This window comes from Chrysemys picta, chromosome 8 (genome assembly GCF_011386835.1).
Source record: "Chrysemys picta bellii isolate R12L10 chromosome 8, ASM1138683v2, whole genome shotgun sequence".
In the NCBI taxonomy this organism is placed as follows: Eukaryota; Metazoa; Chordata; order Testudines; family Emydidae; genus Chrysemys; species Chrysemys picta.
The window spans coordinates 97,719,860-97,742,560 of NC_088798.1; the positions used below are offsets into that span (position 1 = coordinate 97,719,860).

Consider the following 22,701-nt stretch of genomic DNA (forward strand, 5'->3'; position numbering starts at 1 on the left):
TTCACCCTAAGGGTATATTTATGGGGGTGGGGGGAGTTCTTATCTCCGGTGAGCCAAATCAGGTTATAGAAGTGAAGACAATGCATCTTGAGTTTTAACTTAGGTTTAAATTGAGCTGCTAACCCAAATTCAAATTCAAGTTGCATTGTCTTCACTGCTATTTCAACCCGAGTTAAGAATACTGAGTTGTTGGGGTTTTTTTTGTTTATTTGTTTGTCTTTGTGGGGTAGGAGATGTATTTGCACACACAGTGGACATATTCTTAGAATATAAGGTTTGATGCTGAGCACACACAAATATCACTGGTTTCAATGGGAGATGCAGGTTCTCAGAAGCTCTGGAAATAATCAGATCATAGATTTCTCCCATTTGAGACCCAGAAATTGAGGCACCCAAAAATAAATCAGTGGCCATTTGTGAAAATTTGGCTGGATGTATTCGTCCTTTTTCACCTTCCCCCATTTTAAAGTTTATGTTATTTAAATTCAATGTTTAAAGTGAAAACCTGCTTTGATTTGGTCTGGAACCTCAGCAGAGTTCGTTTGTTTGTTTTTTTCCAATTGGATTTTGGTGGATGGCATTTTTATTTTTAGAACTGGCACTGTTTTGATGGAAGCACATTGAAAACAATGTGTCAGAACCACCTGTTGCTATTCAGAAGCATTACACTAATGGACACTTTTCTCAGTGCTATAAAACATTCCTGCTGACAGCAATAATTCTGCTACACAGACAAAAGCAAATAACGCTATTACTCCTATAAGCTTTTGCTCACTGCAACAACCTATTGAAATGTGTACTGTTTTCCGTGACAGTCCTGGGGGACAAGGCAGGTGAGGTAATATCTTTTATTGGACCAATTTCTGTTGGTGAGAGAGACAAGCTTTTAGGCCGCACACCCCTTCTCCTACACAGCTCAGTTTAACTCAACAAGATACAGGGATAAATTCAGCATTAGTGCCATCTCCCATTACTTTGATCCTAAATAGCAGACAATAAGCAGTCATCTTTTCAGTGCATTTTACATCTAGGAAGCTCCTTTAAAAAACGAAGTTTCTAAAAACTGAACAACACAGGTGCCTCTTTCATTGGAGTAGGCTGCTTACTCTAGCTGTTTTGAATTGCAGCTCCCAAAGCCAGTCTCCTGCGTTGTCCCAACCCTGCAATATATAATGGGCCATATTCTCTGCAGGCACCTCTCCATGCCATCCTCTGTTTCCATGGAGCTAAGTTGTATTTCCAAGCTTCTTAAGAGAAAGGACAATAAGATTGGAGGTTGTGTGGGTTCACTAGGATGGGAATGGTGCAAGGATAGGTGTGTACACTGGGCACAGCAGCAATGCTCCATGCTTATGCTAGGAGGAGCTCTCGGAGGCATAACGCCTCCTGGATCTTCTGCAGAGCAGTATGGCTTTGCACTGCCCTATCACAAGCAAGAGGCCTGAAAGGCCTAGTAGAGCCCTGATGTTTCAGTTGATTGCCTACAGCTGGTTGGCTTTGCAACATTTGTGTATCTTTAATTTGTAACTTTGATTTAAAACTTTAGGATTTTTATTGTTTACAGTTACAAACTTACTGCAGAGGCGCCAACTTCATGGATGCTCTGGGGCTGGAGCACCCATGGGGAAAAAAAAATCGTGGGTGCTCAGCACCCACCAGCAGCCACCCACCAATCAGCTGTTTGGCAGGCCCCACCAATCAGCTCCTCCCCCTCCAGTGCCTCCCGCCCACCACTGATCAGCTGTTTAGTGGCGGGCGGAAGGTGCTGGGGGAAGGGGGAAGAGCAGGGGCAGGAAGAGGTCCAGCGAGGGTGGAGCCTTGGGGGAAGGGGCGGAGTAGGAGTGAGGCCTCGGGGCCAAACTGGGGTGGAGCACTCCCAGGGAAAGCTAAAAGTCAGCGCCAGTGGCTTACTGTATTTCATGAAAGATGCTAATGAAACACAAAACATTCCCTCACTATCTTCTGAGCCAGGCTGGGAGGGCAGGGGAGGAAATATTCACTATTGTTTGAGGAAGCTGGGTTTCAGCATAGAAGTTAGGACAAATTTTAAATTGCCCTTTCTGGTATAAACATTCAGAGACGCTTTGATGGTTCAAATCATATAGTGTCATCTGTTCACCATACGGTATCTAATTGAGATAACTGCTGCATCTCTGATTTTACTCACTACTGTTTCTAGAATTCAGATAATAAACCCAGGTATAGCTCAATAAATCTCTACACCATCACAGGAAAGCTCATTGGAAGCTTGCGTTAGGATACATCTGCATTTTTACAGTTCCTTTCTCATCTAAAACTCCTCTTCTTGATGATACAAAAATCTTGATACACTAACGGGAGATTTCCCCATCCCCTTCACACGTTTCCATAAATATGCTATGGACACAGGCTTTACATTTCAGAAATAAATAGGCACCATTTCACCTGCTAAGGTTAAATGGTTTATCAACAGGGATATCAGAAAGTGTACTCCTCCATCACATAACTGTCTGAACTAGGTAAGTGAGGGGAATTTTATTTTCAACATACATTTTAATCTGATTTTAAAACTCTCCTATAAGAATCTACCTGCATTTTCCAACCCAGATGCGATTTTTCACAGCCACTTGACTATGACACTACTGGAACTAAGCAACATTCGATTCCTGCCAATGTCAGTTTGTGCTGCAGCTCAGCATGGGGGCAAGAGCGTCCAAAAGCTAGCTACTTTAGTTAGAGCATTAATATTACAAACGTTCAGGGTCATTAGAATCCAAGCAATCTCTAATGCAGCTGCAGTACAGGCACGTTCCTGTATTCAGTTGGTGGGCCAAGTTGCTATCGACAAAAGCCCCTAGTGGACTGAACATTGCAACATCCTGCGTGGACAGAACACTTAGACATTGCAACAATCTGCATGTGTTATCAAAAATAAACAGAAACAAGGCAACTGCAGTATTACAACTTGATTTTAGATCTACAAGAATACTTGATGTGCACCAACTGAGCATGTATCCCATCGACTTTACTGTTGACTTTGCTCATTTCCATTGACTTCAATGGTTTAGGTTCTGTGCATTGTCAATATAAATTGAGACGTGATAAATAATGGGAAGATGAAACCATTGTCTTGTTTCAAGCAATTGAATATTTGCATTTTCTACCCTTCCACCCATATGAATGCTCTGCAGGCTGTATGAGTATATCAGGCTCTATAGGTGTTTGGTTTTGAGGGAGGAAGGACAGAGTTCATAGCACTTTGATACATAGCTACCTGATCTGCAGACATAGTCTAGACTTGTTGAGCAGAAGTTTGCTTGCCATCTCCAAATAATTAGTACAACATAATTGTTTTAATTATTAGGATTATCTAGAGCGAGCACACGTACAATTTACTGAAGATAACAGTATGAAAAAGCAGGGTCCATAGTAAAAAAAAAAAAAAAATTACACTTGAATTGCTCCACCAGAAACATTAGGCTTAATTATGCCCAATTCATGCTGAATGAGCAGTAAAGCGAGAGAGAGAGAAATCTGGCCCATTTTGTTTAAAATCAAGTTTGATTCTCTCATTCCCTTGCTAAAGGTTTTCATCAAGTTACTTGCAACAACAAAAAAAGAGCATGACATATGCATGACAGAGAATGCATTACTGATATTAATTCTTAATGTAAATGAAAAGCTATTAGGTCTACTGCTGCCTATAAAAATGAATGATATATTATGCCAGTCCTACTTTAAGCTCATGTGCTGAACAATGGAGAAAGCCTTTATCAACAAATCTTCAGAGCTGAAAAACAACAACAAAATCTATGAAGTACCTAGAAAGCTTGTTACCTACAGCTGAGAAAGATCAGATCTCCCCCCCCCCCCCCCCGGCTTTCCGGGGTGAGTGGAAAGCATTCTGAGCTACCTACTGAAGTTTCCTGAACTGAAGTTAAAGATAAGGAAAAAACTGTTTGGATGAGGGAACACAGGTGAATGCATTCAAAAACACTCCAATGTAAATTCAGTTGTGTACTTCTGAGACTCAAAGTCAAGGGAGAAACAAAACATAAAATAGATCCAAGGGATGAAGATGCAAACTTGGAATGAAAAGCACACTCACCATATTGTACATACCTTACGTGCACATGTGCACGCGCACACACACACACACACACACACACACACACACACACACACACACACAGGGTATATTGTGCAAACTCACTTTTTTCATTCAGAACTTAGCTGTTCCTCGGGGTTCTCCTGTAGGATCAATCCCCACATGTCATCTGCTATAAAGAGAGTTTCTCAACCCTTAGAAGTAGAGCTAGCCATAAAACCTGGTTCCTTCTCCTCCACATAGAATTTCAAAACACAAAATTCAAATTCAAATGTTCTGACACAAAGGTGGTGAAAAAAATGAGTAACATTTTAGTATCAAACTGAATTTTCATCTTTGTTTTCCTTGGGGGAGGGGGGAGATGGAGGAAACCAAATCATCTAACTGAAAACTGAAAACCCAAAACAAGGAGGGGGGAAAAGCAAAAGTTCAATTTTCAAATTTTAATTTAAGTCTTGAAACTTCCTATTAAAATAATTAAAAAAAAAAACAATTAAAAGTGACATCTTCCTGCAAAATAATTTTCTTTTTTTTTGGTTGAAAAATGTCAACTAGCTCAACACAGAGCCTTTCCCTTGTGTAATATAAAAAAGGATTTAACTAGCATATTCTAAAACTGTATAAACAAGGTAAGTTGTTGTTTAGAATGGGCTAGCTAGCTATTTGAGTGGAAAACGAAGGAGGAACTTGGTCTTCTCTTTCACCAGCACTATCTACATTAGAGGTTTAGAATGGGTTAGTTAAAACATACCAACACGCTCTTATAAGCAAAAATCCTTTTAACCTAGTCTAGAAATATACTTATTCTCCTTATCTGGCACTAATTAAGACCAGATTAGGCTCTCTTATTCTTGCACCTGACACTGCACCAAACACTATTGAAAAGCACCTAAACATTTCTACTGACCTTATTTTTTCTATATGGTTAACATAAGAACCAAACAATCTGAACCTTCACACAACCCACCAGGTGAACTCAAACTTCACCTTTGTTATTCCAGACAGCTTGCAAGGCTTCCTCTCCCTTGATTTTTTCTTGGCTCTGGGTTTGTAGGTTACAAAAATGCAATATCAGAAATCCCATAAGCAAGCTATTTTCCCCCTCTCACACACAACAGAGGTCTTGATATTTCAGCTCAGTATTAGCTTTAAGTGCACCTCAGGGCCAAAGCAAACCAAACAATCTTCTTGTGGTTATGCCACAAGACCAAGATTCAAAAGACCTGAGTTCCATTCACTTTGGCCTACATTTTCACAAGTGTTCACAGATTCGATGTACTTTCTATTCCTTGGCCTCAAAGTACCTAATAAGTATCAACTGATTTACTCCTCAAATCTTCTGTGATGCAGGAAGCATGCTTCCTAGATAAGGAATCTGAGGCAAAGAGAGATAAATCCTACATTTTTCAAGTGTCCACTAATTTTTGGCACCTCACTTTATGGGTGTCCAACCTGTGGCAAAAGGGTCTTCAATTTTCAAAGGTGCTGAACACTCCCACTGAAGTCAACAAGAGCAGAATCTGGCCCTCCAAACTCTGAGATAGTGGGTCACCCTTCATCCCTTTTGTAAATCTACTGGGCCAGATTATGATCTCAAATTCACCATTATAATTTTATTTAGATTTAAATAATAAAAATGTCTATAACAAAGACTAAGTGGCCTGACTGTTACAATATACTACTACCCCTAGCAGCTTTAAAAAGCAAATATTCAGACAAAAATGGCAACTCAACCGGACCAACTAGGGTTACCATACGTCCGGATTTCCCCGGACATGTCCGGCTTTTTGGTGCTCAAATCCCCATCCGGGGGGAATTTCCAAAGAGCCGGACATGTCCGGGGAAATAGGGAGGCATAAGCCAGGGTCCGCCCAGCATGATCCGCCGGGTCCGCAGCGCAGCCCAGCTGCCCCAGCTACAATGCTCAGGTGGGGCTCGGGCTTCCCTCTTGGGCAGGGACCCCCCCGGCCACTGGGGGACCCTTCCTGGGGCCCCGTTGCCCCGCGCAGCTCGGAACCCGGCGCCGCAGGAGCTGTTTCCCGCGGGTACAGACAGGCCGGGGAATGTGCGTGGCGGCAGGAAGGAAGCTGCGGCCGGGGCTGCAGGGACCCGCGCTGCCAAGCGTCTGAAGCAGGCAGAGGCTGCTGGGTGAGCGGGGGAGCAGGGCAGGCAGGGGCATCGGGGCTGCAGGGGCAGGGCAGGCGGGGGGGTGCAGAGGCTGCAGGGCGAGTGGGGAGCAGGGGTCTCAGAGGCTGCAGGGGCGGGGGTGCAGGGGCAGGGCAGGCGGGGGGCACAGACGCTGCAGGGGCAGGGGGGTGCAGGGGCTGCAGGGGCTGCAGGGCGAGTGGGGAGCAGGGGTCACAGAGGCTGCAGGGCGAGTGGGGAGCAGGGAAGCACTTAGCAACCCCCAACCAAGATCAGAGCGGGAGGGAGGAGGGGAATGCAGGGTGCTCAGAGGAGGGGGCAGAGTTGGGGCAGGAGCTTTGGGGAAGGGGTGGGGCTGGGGCGGAGTTGGGGTGGGGCCGGGGGTGGGGAAGGGGCGGTGTTGGGGCGGGGCCAGGCCCCCGTGGAGTGTCCTCTTTTCTCAGTGTTGAAATATGGTAACCCTAAGCTACACCCACCCAGTGTCATTTTGGGAACATATCCTCACCCCTCTCCAAAAACACTATCAATTAGATAGCTCTTGCAGCATAAGCTTAAGGTCACAAAACTAGAGCTGTTTGAGACCCAGGTGAGGAAGTTGTCATGGGATCCTCATAGAGAACACTCTGTCAGCAGCCCCTTATCTTTTATAAGGAGACTCCAGAGTAACAATAAAATTCTGCGGGTGCTGAAGGTTCTCGGCACCTTGCAAGATCAGACTCTTCATGGAGATGAAAGCAATAAAGGCATCACTTTACACAGGCTGATGTTATATTGGACTACGCTGAATTTCGCATACAATTGCCAGCTTCACATGACCATGCCACACCAGGATGGTGGCAACATACATATACAGTATTGGTCAGGTTAGCTTTGCCAATAGGATCCAGTCTAAATCTTCAGCAAATGGCATTCATTTGGGTTTGTCTTTTTGAATTTGGGCCCTGAAATAAGTGATGACAAGATCATGTGTTAATTGTAATATAAATACAAAACCAACGTTCAAAATGTCTTTGCCACTTTTTTTGCAGACACAATTGAAGTTTACGAATGATAGCAGTAAACAACTAATTGGCAACAAATGCCTCTAATTCATTAAAAGCCGAGCCTTGGAAAGGCTCAATATCCAAAAAAAGTAAGTGTTATTGTTTTATATTTTGAACCAATGCAAGTGAATGGAAGGGACCATCTTGCAGCTAGTGATGATAAATTTAAAGCACTACAATTTTAATATTAAAAACCCTAATGTCTATTATTCTGTTTTGGAGTAGGGTTTGGTTGTTGGTTTTTTGGTTTTTTTTGATTGGCTGGGGTTTTGATATATATAATCTGCCCCAAAATCACAAACACACAGTGGGGGCTACTTATTCAAAGATTTATATTTAAATGAAAATAGTTCTGTTTTTGTCACTCATATGTAGGAAATTAAATGGTTTTCCTTTTTATAGTATAAAAAAATCTTATGCATGTAGGTGAATTTCACCCTTTTTAAGAGAGCCAGCACAGGTCTATGTACCACCTTCAGGTCCTTTTGGGATAATTTCTCCCTTTACTTTTGGCCCTCTACAAAGGGGTGAATTACACTCAGCCATAACAGTGCAATACTCATTGGATTTTGAAACACTGGAAGGATATCACAAAAAGTGAAATAGGCCTCTATGTTGTTTAAAATAGCAAGCTAGGATCTTCATCTGAAAGAGCAGGCACAATGACCTTTCGACCCTATAGGTAATTTGAAATCTCCAACACAAGCAATCAAGACTCCTAGACATGACCGGAGGCAAAAACCATTATGAGTGCAATGTTGGTTCCAGATGGACAATTCACTCTGCCTACTTGTGTCATCGAAGTCTGGTGTGCACATATAACTATTTATGGTTGTGATGAAGACTTATGTGACATTTGTTGCCTTCTGAAATTTTAAGTGACTCAGATGCCATGCAAACAGTAAGTAATAAACAAGGCAAATGATTGGTGCTCTGGTAAGCGGACGCCTGCCAAATGCCAGCAAAGAGAAAATCATGGCATCATTTAAGATGTATGGCAGTTCTGTTTATGAGTATGAAATGTTTTCTTTAATGCCACAGTTTAAATGGCAGAATAGCTATGAATGGCAGTTATATTCTCTAGCTATGTAAATAAATAGGTATCCAGGATACAAGGTGATGCAAATATTGTAAAAGCCATCCACATGAGTGATCAAGGAAGTTGGATTCCTTAGATGATAGATTGCCACCTCCTTTTATTTACAGCTTTAAAAACTTAGTTATTATGTCCACACTCGAATCCCTCATTCACAGTTAGTAGCATCTTACTCCACAGGTAAACTCATGCACTTCAATGAAATCACTGATTGAGTAAGGTACTCCTCAGTATGAGCAACAGTATCCGAATCTAGGAGTATGGGGGAGGGGAAAAAAAATCACTCCAGTCTGCACGAGACTTTTCAGTTCACTTAAATCATTACACATAGCATAAATGGTGTGTAGAGCCTTATGAGTCCTCTGCACCAAGGTAAATTTCACCTGAGGGATTATTCATCATCGCCAACAGCATGTCATTATTTGCTCTCAGTGGCTTTTATTTGAGTAGCTCAAAGTACTTTGCATTTTACAGATGTGGCAAAAGTAAGCCAAAAAGATTAAATGACTTCCCCAAGGTCACACAGCCATTCAGTGGCATAGCCAAGAACAGAACCCAGAAGTCCTGTCAATAAATCTTCTATGCTAATCACTAGACATTATGAGCAATCAATGGCATTTAAATATTTCCTTTATCCATTAAACAAAAAGCCACAAGCAATACCTGTAATGGTACAAGAATATTTTCCATTTTTACATTGACAAAGGATGATAATATTGTCCAGGGCTATTTGCCAGCAATGTACCACAAAACATAATACAACATTTCCATTTGATATGCAGTGATGCATGTTCTTTTGTTTGAGGAACTCCCATTAGCAGATGGAAATTCTGCATGTAGATTCAGAATTAGTATTCTTATTCAGTAAAGAGATGCAGTGATAATCTCGTCAGCACCAAAGATCAAAGGGAAGATGTCTGGCCATTACTTGAAGGAATATGGCAAAAAACTTTTCATACCACACATTAGCAATGTGTATAAAACCTGCCTTTCACTGACATAATTACTTTCACTTAATTCCCCTCTTTGAGCAACATCTACATTTAATGCTAAATAAAACATAGCTCTTCCCTTTTAAAACCCCTACATTGATGGTGGGAATATTGGGTGTTTTTTTGACCCACTGGGAAAACTATAATTTCATCTGAGCTAAATTTACAGGCATAGGTGCTGATCTTGCAGGGACTAACTTACTCATGTGAGTAGTCCCATTGGCTTCCAAACTCCTTCAAAATTTCTGGGCAGGCTTTTACTGGAGTCTTGGGTGCTAAACTCCCCATAAGACTTTCGTTCTGGGTTTGATTTTAAAAATAAGCCTATTTTCTCGTTCCAGTTTGGGTTTGACTAACGTATCAGGAAATAGTTGTTCTTGCAAGATTTCAGCGAAGATGGTAGACAACTCATATTATCCAATCTAGTGATATTTCCATCATTCAAGGTAATGAAACCATAGTGCTAGCCCTGATCAGTCTCATACTCAAGCTCTAGTTTAAGGGCAATCCAAAGCTGAAGGACACCTCCTGAACCCATTACTAGTTCTGATGTCTAATCATCTTTGGATCTGTCTGTAGGGCTGGTTGGAATCTAAAGCAACAGGGGGAAGCCAGCTAAACCTAGGTTTAGCAGCATTTGTGGCATATGGTTCTGGCAACAGGAGCCCGAATGGCTTTTTTGGATAGATAATTTAAGGAGGTGTCTCAACTCTGAACTAGTTTAGAGCAGAAAAATATACTTCCATTTTTCATCTCAATAAAGTTGTGGCCTTTTCTGGCATTCTGAACTAAAGCACATCATCAAGACCTCAGGAGCTAAAGCAGTGTAGAGAATATTGTACCACCAAAGACAACAATTAAATTCCCATTCTTAGATAAGCCAAACTTCAAAGATGTTATACATTGGCTCAGATGTGATCTGCAGCCTCTAAGGAATATTAGAACTTGGAAAGTGGTTGTTATTTTGGGATGCTGAAAAATTTAAGATGAAATCCTGGCCCCATTGAAGTCAATGGCAAAACTCTCTAATTTCTATAGGGTTGAGATTTCACACTTAAGCTTCATAACATCCCAGATTGATTGTGTGTGTTTTTAAGCCTGCAAATGTTTAAATTCCATATGTTATGATTTAATCTTAAATAACTCACCATTTTTGCTGTATGTGAAAACAACCTAAATGTTAAGAGCTCAGTTGTTCAATGTTGATTTTTTAGTAATACCTCCCTATTAACATGACAGAATTTGTCAGCAGCTTCCTTGTGACTAGAGCTGGTAAAAAAAAGTTGACAAATCTTTCTCTCTCAAAAAAGGTCATTTCACCAAAACCTTAATATTTCATGGGAAAACATACCTGTTTTGATTAAAATGTTTCTCAGGTCCAGGATGGAATTCCAGGTCTGAACAAGAGAGACCAGAATAGCTGATAGCCCAATAGTCAGGACATATGCAGCGAATATGGGAAACCCACGTTCTAGCCCCTGCTCTGCCTGATTTGGAGCGGTGATTGAATTGTGCTATTCTAGGGTATCAATGTCTTATGGGGATAGTTATGCAATTTTCTAAAGGTCTTGGTTTTACTCCACGTTGGAACAAAAACAAATTTTGAAACCTCAAAACTGTGTGTAAAATGGAATTGTTTTCCGGACAGCCTTACTGGAGACTGAAACTGAAGACATTATAATTTTCTTAGGTATGTGGATTTCAGACAGTTGCCTTTTTATGTCAATGGGGTAAAAGAGCAGCTATTAGGGATTTTCCCAACTTCTGGGATTCCAGAATCTCATCTAATGTTTAAGTCTTACTTTGTCCACAAAACCCACCCCTGCTAAACTCTTTTAGTGAGTGTTCTAAGAGAGAAACTTCCTCTAAAAGACTCAATGTATTTTCCTCCTGTGTCCTGGCCATGTTGACTCTTTTTGATCGCATGCAGGGAAAAGTGAATTCTCTAAACTCCAACGGAAGTTCATGGGAGTAGAGGGCACCCGGAACCTTGCAAGAGCTTCTAGACACTTTGTAGAATCAGGCTATTAAAGACTGAGCTTCTGAAGAATTGTGGCTCGCTGGATCATGTACCTTGCTGAGCACTCAGCTGGTGCTTAATAAATAATAATAATAATGTGTTTTAAAAATAAGTTATGGTATTAGTTTTAATTCATTATGCAGCCACAGGCACTTAGACCCAATAAATGTGTATGCATATTGTTACTATTCTAATTAAAGTACTACTCAAAGAAGAAATATGATTTCATTTTCTCAAGAAGGTCCTATACTTTTAAGGAAAGGGATTGCTGAGCATCAGGAAAACACACACTGCCATGATAATATAGATTTAGATTTCTTGGACATAAGGGTGAATACATATCACACATGAAGGGCACAGTCTATAGCCGCAAATCTTGCTTGTGCTTTATAAATTCAAAACACAAACACAAGAAGTTCTACTATAGACCAGCAAGAAATAGATTCAGGAATTTGAACATAAATTAAGCAATACATTTTTGATTCAGTAAACTGGCGCCTATGTAGATCAGAGCAAACACTTGTAAAGGTGGGGGACCCTTACTGGGTCCCTTACCCTTGTTTTGATATATTTTGAACTAAACTCTCTACAAAATTAACTTGAGATCATTTGACCTGTGAAATAGCCCTTTTCTTATTCTAAGAAAATTAACTTTAAAATGTAATTTTAGTTAGTTACAGCTTAGGAATTTTGCCATTTATCATTCCATGGTTTGAATGTCTTCTAGTAGAATTACAGCAATTATATATAAGTCAGAAACCATTTGTTTGATAATTAATAAACACATCTTATGAACAAACCACCACCATGACAAAGCAACTGACTGTCACGGGTTCTAAATCCATGAACTATGAGAAACTACAAGGTTTCCATTTCTAGAACAGTAAAGTTGCTGATGTTATAGGACAGGAAATAAAACCGAAGTTAAACAGAAGCAAATATAACCAAGAGAGAATAGGAACTTCCCAAATAGTTTTTGTTGTGATAAACAGTGGCATGAACAAGCTGTACTTTCTGAAAGGGTGAAATGCCTTTATTCTGAAAGAAATTAAAAGAGAATGGCAGGCTATTTCACAATTCCATTGACTGTCTGGAATAGAGTTGCATGTAATTTGTTTTCAAATTCCTATTGGTATTCTCTTCCTCACTGTACAAACAGTATTGCTTGTTGAACAAGCCTTCTGTGCTGCTACTTTTTTATTTAATCTGCATTTATAAATGTTATACCCCTTGAAGCTATTTCAACTACAGCCTTTGTACATAAAAACATTTCAATATTTTAATAATATTCACACTTCTTATAAATCTTTTACAAATCTTTAAACAAATACATCAGGAGCTTAGATCTTTTCACCCTGAGCCAAATCAAGTAATTGGGGTAATAACTTTATGGTTTTAGAGCAAGATCAAATGAATGAATGTCTTTCAAGTATTTTAATATAAAAATATAAAACTATGATACTAAATCATTTGATTAATGAATTTCACTCCTAGGAGTAACATTCTTTTAGAAAGTCAAATTTCTAATAAGCATGTACTTCATGAAGAATGGCACAACGGTTTCTAAATCCAAAAAGCATGCAAGATACAATTAGTTATCTTTAAAAAGAAAGCAAAAGCAATTTGAAACAAAAGACATGAGAGTGGATCTTAAAGAACACGTGCTAAATTCATTTAACATTACAAGCACTAGTATCCTGCATAGGGCTCGAAAGCAGAAAAATAGATGGCATGATGTGGGTGGGGGTGTAGAGGCAGGAGAGCTGAAAGCAGTAACAGATTTTTGTTGCTCTAAAAATCACGGAAAGAGTGCCTGTGAGCACGAGAGACAGAGTGCCAACCTTTGCAGTGTCATCACCAACTCGGTCAGAATTGATTTTTTTGAAGTGATCCAGCAGTGAATAATAAGTGTACTTATAGTATATCTTGAGAAACATATCGTGTAAACCATCTTATTGAGAGATGAACATGCGCACACACAGAGAAAAACCAAACATTCTTAAATATAAAAATGCCTTGCTGGCTGTTCCTTCATAAAAATACTTTAAATGGCTAATATTTGGTACAGAATCTGTGATTTAACAATTAACATGCCTCAAGTATGCCATTAAACAACTGCTTCAAGAGTCTGCCAATTTGAAAAAAAAGTCACTCATTTTGAAAACAAGGCAATTCGTTAGAAAATTCATGATAAATAGGAAGTAAAAATATAATAAAATAAAAAAAGAGTTTCATCATTCTCATTGTACTTTTAAAAAATGTTCAGTAATGTTCTTGTTCTCCCCATAAGTTTGGTCTGGGCCTCATTATTTAAAAATAAGTTTAAAAAATGAGCTTCCTAGATATTTACATGCCTATTATGATGAACAAATTCACATCAAGAACTCTGATAAGGACACAGTTTGAATATTTTTACCTTGAAATACTGATGCAGAATGCTATTCAGAGTTTATAGAGAGTCTCTGTTTAATCATTGCAAAGAAAGCCAACATTTTAACTTCAGCAATGAAAACACAGATTCAGTTACTTGCACAGTTCCCAGAAGCCTAGTGCCTGTCGGTTTAAGAGTGCATTGCAATTATATAATAATGAATGAGAAGTCATGCCTTGTGATCAAATAACACACTCTAAAGTTACTCTGTTGACTGTATGCAGTCTTAGTAATAGTAAGCAATGATGAACTATTATACCTTTAGAAATCCTTTCCATTTTCCCATATTACATCACAAGCCTCAGGTTTGGGGAATATCATGAAATGTGGGAAGGTTCTGAGTGAGGATCTTGGCAAGCCACTTGAAAATAACTGTGGATTAGCATCCCCTTTTGTAAAATGAGAATACCAATTTCTAAGATTTTAGATCCTCAGGTGACTGTCCATATATAGGGTAGGGACAAGGTCTGTGTGTTTGTATAACACTTGGACACTTTGAACACTTCTGTAATATACTAAGAAAAGAAACTACAGGTGGGGAGAAGTGAAGCCTTCTGTTTTATAGAACATATAGCTCACCATTAGTATTGTCATTGTCCCCCTCAGCAAGTATTTATCTTCACCATGTGACCCTCGCTGCTTTTCCCATACCACATTGAAAAAGCTGAAAGCAGCATTAGAGAGAACATGAAATGACAGCTGATTCACAGTACCTTTTGTTGCAATCTCCCTGCATCCGCATAAAGCCTTCTGATCCTGTCCGATTCCATCCACCCACAAGTGACGGACAGGAAGACCTCAAGCAACACCAGAAGTGACCAAAAGCTTCTTGATTTCATTATTTCAAGTCTGTTGAGAACAAGATGACAACTATCAAACCATCATGTGAAAAAAAACTACAGAAACAAAAAACAACCCCTCCCCCCTAATGCAGCTTGGAGATTCAGTAGTTCAGCTGAAATTTCACCTAATTTATGGCAGCTATACATTTAAAAATTACTTGTGGAACTATTTACACTCACACAGCATACATAATGGAATAATGGGTTCCTATGGGTACACGGGCCAAGTTATGTGCATTTTCCCTTGAAAAATGCTCCTTTATTTTAGTTATTTGATGTACAACTGAATGAAGGAGACCTAGAAAAGAAGAGGGTGGTAGAAAAGAGACCCCAAGGAAAGCTGAGGAAGTGGTGGATGAATTGAATAAAAGAAGATGGTCAACAGATGGATCTTAGTGCCACCTTGGACAGACAAAGATGGTGGAGGTTGCATGATGACCCAAACCCCAGTTAATGGGATAAAGAGAAGAGGATGGTTTATCCCTGCCCTTCATGTGTTGCTCATCTTCACAGGCCTTGATTCTACAAGCTGCTCCACATGGGAGGAGCTCTGTGCCTATGCAGAACAGGAGCTGTCCTTGTGTGTACAGGAAGGGCCTATCCCATTACAGCCTCTACAGGAATACATAGTGTGATGTGACACTCCATATTCTTTATAGAAATATGCTTATGATATGAATAGGGCATAACTAAGATATATTGTATACAATATGGCTCATGTAAGATATCATTGGAAAGATTGTGATTTACTGAATGTGATTATCCAATTTGGATGCATGTATCATTTCTGTATCTGGAGTTAGGAATGTTGACTATATAACAATTACAACTGTGGTTACACTTGGAGATGCCCACCAGACAGTAAGCAATCAGCCTTAATGAGCCATTAGGAAAAAGACAATGAGTCTTCAAAGATCTGGATCCCCCATCTTCCAGGAGTTCCTTCCCGTGGACATTGCAAATAAAATTGGTTTCATGGTTGCTTTGACATTGCAAGGTCAGGTGATAATGTTGCCTGATAAAAAGTACCACCTTGGACACCGTTAGTACTTTCCCACTGGAAACAAAGACTTCCCACTTTATGTAAATTCTATTTAAGGCTGGGGAGTAAGGCAAACAGGTCTCTTCTCCATTGCCTTCCTGCCCAAGAAGGAAGACTGCTGAAAGTACCTGAAGATTCAAAGGAACTGAACTGAGGGAAAGGCAAGGGCTAAGTCCAGACGAAGGCAGGAGTCTAGTCTGTAAAGAGAAATAACTGGAACTCTAAGCTACAGAAACTCTGCAACTTGCCTAAAACACTTATAGTGAGAAATTACATTTTGTAACCTATTTCTTGAGTGTATTAAGCCTAGTTTGTGTGTTTTGTTTTATTTGCTCAGTAATCTGCTTTGTTCTGTTTGTTATCCCTTATAATCACTTAAAATCTACCTTTTATAGTTAAGAAAACGTGTTAGTAGTTTATTCCAAAACCCAGTTTGTGCAATTCATATCTGGGGAGTGGGGAGGGTAAGCTGTGCATCTCTCTCTCCACATTGAGGGAGAGGATAAATTTTGATGAGCTTGCACTGTGCAGATCTTTCTATACAACACAAGACAATATTATTTTGGGTTTACTCCCCAAAGGGGGTGTGCACATGAGTTCTGGGTGAATCCTCTCACACAGAGCTGACTTCAGTCTGTGTCTGCAGCTGGGTGTGGCCTTACCTGGGTGTGTGCTATAGAAGGCTTGAGAGACTGGCACAGCTAGGACAAGGTGAGGAAAACCAGCCTGGTGGAATGGGCGGAACCAGTGGGACCCTAGCATATCGGGTGGCATCCTGGACAGGGGGGGTGGGGAGGGGTAAGAGGGGGAGAGTCCAACCCGTCACACATGGAACAACAAAGTTTATAATATAGTGAAGAAAAGGAGGGAATTGTCTTGAGAGCCTTAAAGACTTAGACACCTCTATGTCTTTAAAAATCTGGACCTATTTGCCCAATGCTGCACTGTGTAAGTCCCACTGAAATTCATACAATTTATATAGAATAAAACATATATTAAAAGGAAATTCAAAGGGACTTAGGCTCCGAAGTCAGCTAGGTCTTGCAATGCTGAATGGAGCAATGCCTAAGAACATTTAAAAAAAAAATCTAGGCCTTAGAACAAAAGTCTTGTTGACAGTCCATAGGACATGTGCTCCCATGTCTTAGGTGCTTCTAAAAAATCCCACCAGAGATCTATACTCAGTTCAGTTCTCTAAGGCCTCACGATGGTTGACTGCAAAGGTGTCTACAGAAAATATCCCTATTTGCCTCCTACTGTTTGCTATGCACATCTGACTTCAGCAGATACACATTTCCCATACCATCTGGGGCTGAGATCATAGACTAAGTAGGATTGGGCTGAACAATTCTTGGATGGAGGAGGCGTTAAGAAAAGCCTAGGAAACTGCAGAAAGTGATATTGGAGATACAGGAAGTGGCATTTCCCATCTGTGCAAGAACTGAACCAATTAGTCTGCAGAGGAAGACCCCAGCTCCTGTGTGGACCCCCCAATGTTTTCACTGGGACTCTTCATTGGTATAGGGAGTCAATCTACACAGATCTAGTTGCAGGATCAGGGTCTTAATGTATTTTACATGCATCTGCACTGAGTTAATAAGTTAATAAAGAGTTCTACTTCTTAAAGAGAGCTTATGAGATTATTTACCAAGCTATGGCCCAGATCACTTCGTCCTGTGGCAGTATCCCAGGAAGGAGAGACAACCCTTCCAAGATTTCCTCACAGCAGATCCTCCAAAATCATTCCATCTGGCGGACCGTGAAATGGCAGCAGTTCTGTTTTCACTCCAGGCATGTGCCTTAGAGTTGGCTTTGAAACCCTTCCCACCTCCCAGGCTTCCTCCCAACTCTTGAGCAGCAGCATTTAATTGGCAGTACACTGCCAGGGACTCCAAAAGGTGCCTGCCCCATTAAAGGAGGAATTTCTGTCTGGACAAGGGCGCCAGGCAAAAAGGTAAACAGTCCAGGGTGGCATTACTGTTTGCCTGGTTTTCAGGTTGGGCTTGACAGGGAATGATACATGTTCCACCATCTTCCTGAGTTTGGTTTTGTTCCAATCTTAAATTCAAATAAAAATAAATAAATAAAAGTCTCCTCAAAGCATGAGGAGGTGAAACTGCCAATTATTCCTTGTTTTGCATTAAAAAAAAAAACCCACAACGCTGCAATATTGTGGTTCAGGGGAAAGCTAGACTAGATTCTATAGAAAGATGCAAGCATACTGGTTATGGTAGGACTGAACACCATACATTATCAAGTTACATGGCAGTCACCAAATTAAGCCCAGGAGTAAATAGAAGTGACCGTATTGAAGTCAATAGAGTTACACCAGGGTAAATAGGGCCCTTGAAAGATAGTAAGTCAGTGATACAAAAATGTTGTAAAACAAGTAAAGGACTATAACTGGTCCTGATCTAACATCATGGATTTCAAAGCTTATGCCCATGTACACCAGGGCAGAATTTGGTCTTAGATATTTTGTCTGCCCGCATGTGTACTGTCAATAAAACAAACACCAATTACAGTTGCTCTACACACTCATCAGCGCACTTAAGTCCTCACTATTCCTCAATACTATTCTAAACACCATCAATTGAAAGAGATCAGGGTGAAATCGGAATTTATTAGGCTTTCTAAATTTTAATTAGAAACTCTCAGATGTAATGCTATTAGAGCCATAAATAAATGTGTAATAAACCAAAGCCACTATATCAATAAGCTACAAATATATTATATTCTAAACCACTCTGGTACCGCAGTCCTATTTCTTACGTTTTTATAGAGGCATTTTGTATCATTTGTTGATACAATCACAACAAATAGAACAATTTCATTTTGCAATTCTGGAGATTTCTGACATATCTGCAGTTTGAAGTTATGACTCCAGAGCTCAAACATCAAAGAACTAGCCGTGCCCAGTTAGAATTGGTAACTAACTGCATGGAAACCATGATGTTAAGTTGTTCGGATTAGGTGAGAATAGCTGCATACAACATTAAAACTACCAGCACAACAATTGCCTTCCAATAACACCAATAGAGTTTAATGTGATTTGAACAACTTGTATCTTTCTCAATTCAATTTATAGCAACACTGCCTGGCAATATTTTAATTAGTTTTACTCATAATACTGACATTTATATTAATACACAGTATAGATCTGTGCGTGCTCTGGGTTAGTTCATTCAGATGCCAGAAATACAAATATGGGCCAAGTTCTGTGATCCTTAATTGAGCAAAAATTCCCATTTTATCATAAATCCCAGATGCTAGGAATTTTTGGAGGAGCTCAGCAGCATAGTCTTGCACGGAGTTGCTTCAGTTAAGGGTTGAGATAGTTAAATAAGAGCGGCCCTGCTCCTTGCAGAATCTGGCTCTTAATTCTCAAACACTGCATCTTAAATGGCTGTATAATGCTCAATGAAATTTAAAATTAAATTATGATCATTGAATTCAGTAGGAAGACATCCATTGGTTGCAATGGGCTTTGGATCAGGCCCATCATTGGCGATGTGCCACCAGTTTTTTCTCCTAATTTGGGAGACAAATATATAAAACATAAGCCCACATGGGCAGTCCTTCTCCATGCAAGTCTTTCAGTCTGGACTTGCCTAGGCAAGATGATCTGTATAAAAAGAACAACTACTGAACAAAGTGCTTGGCTGAACGCTAGAAATCTCTTGAGAGCTAAGAAAAATCTGTCACACACCTACTCTTCATAACCTATGTGCAAACAAGGGGAAAACGATTCCAATATATTAGATAATTTATAATTAAACTCTCAGTAAATCTAATTTTGTTTTAAGAATGGATGAATTGGGGGGGGCACATTCATGCTTGATATATCTGCACTAGCTACAGTACAATTACATCTGGGATAAGTTTGGCCTAATAATTTAAGTTGAAGATGCAACATGAAACCTATATAAACATCTCATTTAAGGTTCCTTCCCCCAAACTGAGCAAGATTTTAAAATGTTTACTCCTGGAAAAAGCAACAGAGGGTCCTGTGGCACCTTTAAGACTAACAGAAGTATTGGGAGCATAAGCTTTCGTGGGTAAGAACCTCTTGCATCTGAAGAAGTGAGGTTCTTACCCACGAAAGCTTATGCTCCCAATACTTCTGTTAGTCTTAAAGGTGCCACAGGACCCTCTGTTGCTTTTTACAGATTCAGACTAACACGGCTACCCCTCTGATACTTGATACTCCTGGACAGTAGTTCTTTACCGCATGAGTACTTACAAAGCATAAGGGTGGCAGAAATCTGGCATAATTAAAAGAAAAACCACTCTAAAGAATCCCTTATTTGGATAGTGCCTGGCACAATTGGGCCCCTGAATCATGACAGGGTCCCAGATGTGCTGCTATAATACAAATAAGAACTTAAGAATGACCTTTCTTAATGCAGCTGCTTTCAGGTTTTTAAGCTGAGTCTCATTCTAAAGATATAGAAAGATGAGAACTATTGTAAGATACTAATCTTTTTTCAGCCAAACCTACATTAGAAAGAAAGAGTTGTATCTTAGCTTCCTAAAATTATGACGGTTATTATAAGAGAAAATGTTAGGGCCAAATAATTAGGTGTCATAACTTGGTTCCATTTACAGCAGCTGAGAATCTGGCCCTTAGCTCCTTCGGTATAAGATTCAAGTTTGATTTATTATATAATTAGTGAGTGTTTCTGTGACCTGTAAAATCATTTTGATACCCATCATTTTTGTAAAATGCTACTAAATCTAAGAAAGTAGTCATGAAAAATCATTCTAAGGTAATCTTTCAGCAAACCATAATGACGTTAAAATTACATTTCCAATTAATTATCTACACTATCTCTGATTAATACTTCAATTTTGATGAATGAGATGCCTAAATGGTACCAAGTTCAATATGTAAAATTGTGACACACATCCTAGTTAAGACAGGGAGCATTTGTACAAATTTTAAATAACTGAATACTCTGTTGAGAGCTGTTCCGATTGCTGTCTAAAGCTCATTCTTGCAAGGTACTATATGCTACTGGAGAGATTCTGAAAACCTCAAGTCCTTTTGACATCAACAGGAGTGAAGGACATTCAGGAGTCCCTCAGTATCTTGCAGGACTGGACCTTCCCTTTGCATCTTCAACTGTTGGATCACCTCTGATGTGATCTTTCCACAAGGTTTAGTCCCATGGTTTGTTTTGTGGTTATGCTCAGGAAAGTGTTTTTCCACCATATCACTTCATTACCCCCACATGACTGACTAGATAAGGGTCAATAATCCTGGAAAGCTGTTTGCACAATCCATAAATAAGACTTTTAAAGGGCGAGGTGGGAGAGGAGCCAGATATTTTATTAACTCAGCATTCTTCAATGTCAGTTGCAGGGTAAGTGGTGGTAAATCATGAATGCAAAGATCACAGGTTCAAGGTCATCCTCATCTGGAGAAGTGATGTGCAATTCTACTGTTATTTTGGGTGGGAAAGTGGCCCCTTTTCTGAACACACAGTCCCTCTTCTCTTTGTATGCTGCATTATACAGATGTTGACCTTGGTTAAGGGCAATAGACTATGGCCCAAGGTTTAAGAAAGTTCCTGAGAGTCAACTTTGAGCAGTATTGCTTCTCATTGACCCAGTTGTGTTGATTCAAGATTGGTGACATCTTTTTAGTTGGTTGACCACATTTGATCCCGTCACCATTTTTTTTTAATATCTAAACTTTTAACCAAAAGCCTTCTCACTCTGGTTGGTTCCTCTACCACAGTGGTTCTCAAATTTTTGTACTAGTGACCCCTTTCACATAGCAGCCTCTGAGTGCAACCCACCTTATAACTTAAAAACACTTTTTAAATATATTTAACACCATTAGAAATGCTGGAGGCAAAGTGGGACTTGGAGTGGAGGCTGACAGCTCACGACCTGCCATGTAATAACCTTGTGACCCCAACCCTGAGTTTGAGAACACCTGCTCTACCATTTATCAGTTTAACTATCTATAAAAATTCACTCACTGTCACACAGAGAGAGCTTGAAAGAGCTAAAACTGAGTATGTTTAACTTTAACACGCGCCCAGACTAGCAGGTAGCTACTGTTTTCTCCACCTTAAGGTTTGGGGGAGGGGGAGTTGTGCTTTTCTATTACTCCCATTTACCTTTTCAAATTGTATGCTTTTCAGGGCAGAGACTGGGGTCTTACTCTATGTTTGGAAAACACCTAGCACATTTTGAGTGCTACCGTGAGCTAAATAACCCAGATCTATAGGAAGATAACAGGTTTGTAAATACACACACACACAGGCAAATTACATGCATGCACACACACTCAACCAGCCATTCCCAGTACTAATTACATTTATCTAAAGGGGAAAACTTGATTTGTATGCATATCTCCGCGTTCATCTTCCTGGCTTCTCTGAAGATAATCATTAATATCCCCTTTAGTATGGTAGGGAGCAGTGTCTCTTTCGAGCTATGGGGCAATTTCCCATCTACACTACGCTCTGATGATAGTTTTCTACCCTTAAATTTGTGCTCCGGTTGGAAGGAGCTGAATCCCGTGTAGGAAATGTGGAGTTGGAGTTGGAGGGGAGGGGCGGGGAGAGACCTGGTTGTCACAAATTCTTCGAGTGGGCACGGGTGGATTTTAGTAAATTCCAAGTTTTTTAAAAGAACCATTTTGTTACAATGGTAAAAGGCAGAACAACCACCGAGGCGACACCTAGGGGCCAAATCCCGCGAAAAGACGCAGCTGCAGGGAAAATGTCAGGACCACAGCCCGCGGACAGCTCCTGTCCTCAGAAAAGCCCGAAGGGCGGCTGTGTTTTCTCTTCAACCCACCCGTCCCTAACACCATCAGATCTATTTCGTGAAGATCAAGAGGTGTCGCGGGAGATCTATGGTCGTTCAGCTATTTCGCACATGGATTTTTGCAGGGAACGGAACAAGCTCACACTCCCATTTTCCGTTTCAAAACCCAAACGCAGCCTTCCTGGATTCTTGCTCAGCAAAGGAGAGGTTTTAAAAA

At 40.2% G+C, this 22,701-nt stretch overlaps 1 protein-coding gene across 8 annotated transcripts in view; it reads right to left on the reverse strand.

Annotated features, from left to right (window-relative positions):
* Window positions 1–22,701, reverse strand: part of FSTL4 (follistatin like 4) — a 540,889-nt gene that overhangs the window by 450,156 nt on the left and 68,032 nt on the right. For all 8 annotated transcript variants that reach the window (XM_042850015.2, XM_065555940.1, XM_065555942.1 and 5 more), the window contains one exon: window positions 14,528–14,663. In XM_042850015.2, coding sequence (XP_042705949.2) covers window positions 14,528–14,653 — 126 coding nt within the window. In that variant the 5' untranslated portion in view covers window positions 14,654–14,663. The remainder of the gene's footprint in view (window positions 1–14,527; window positions 14,664–22,701) is intronic.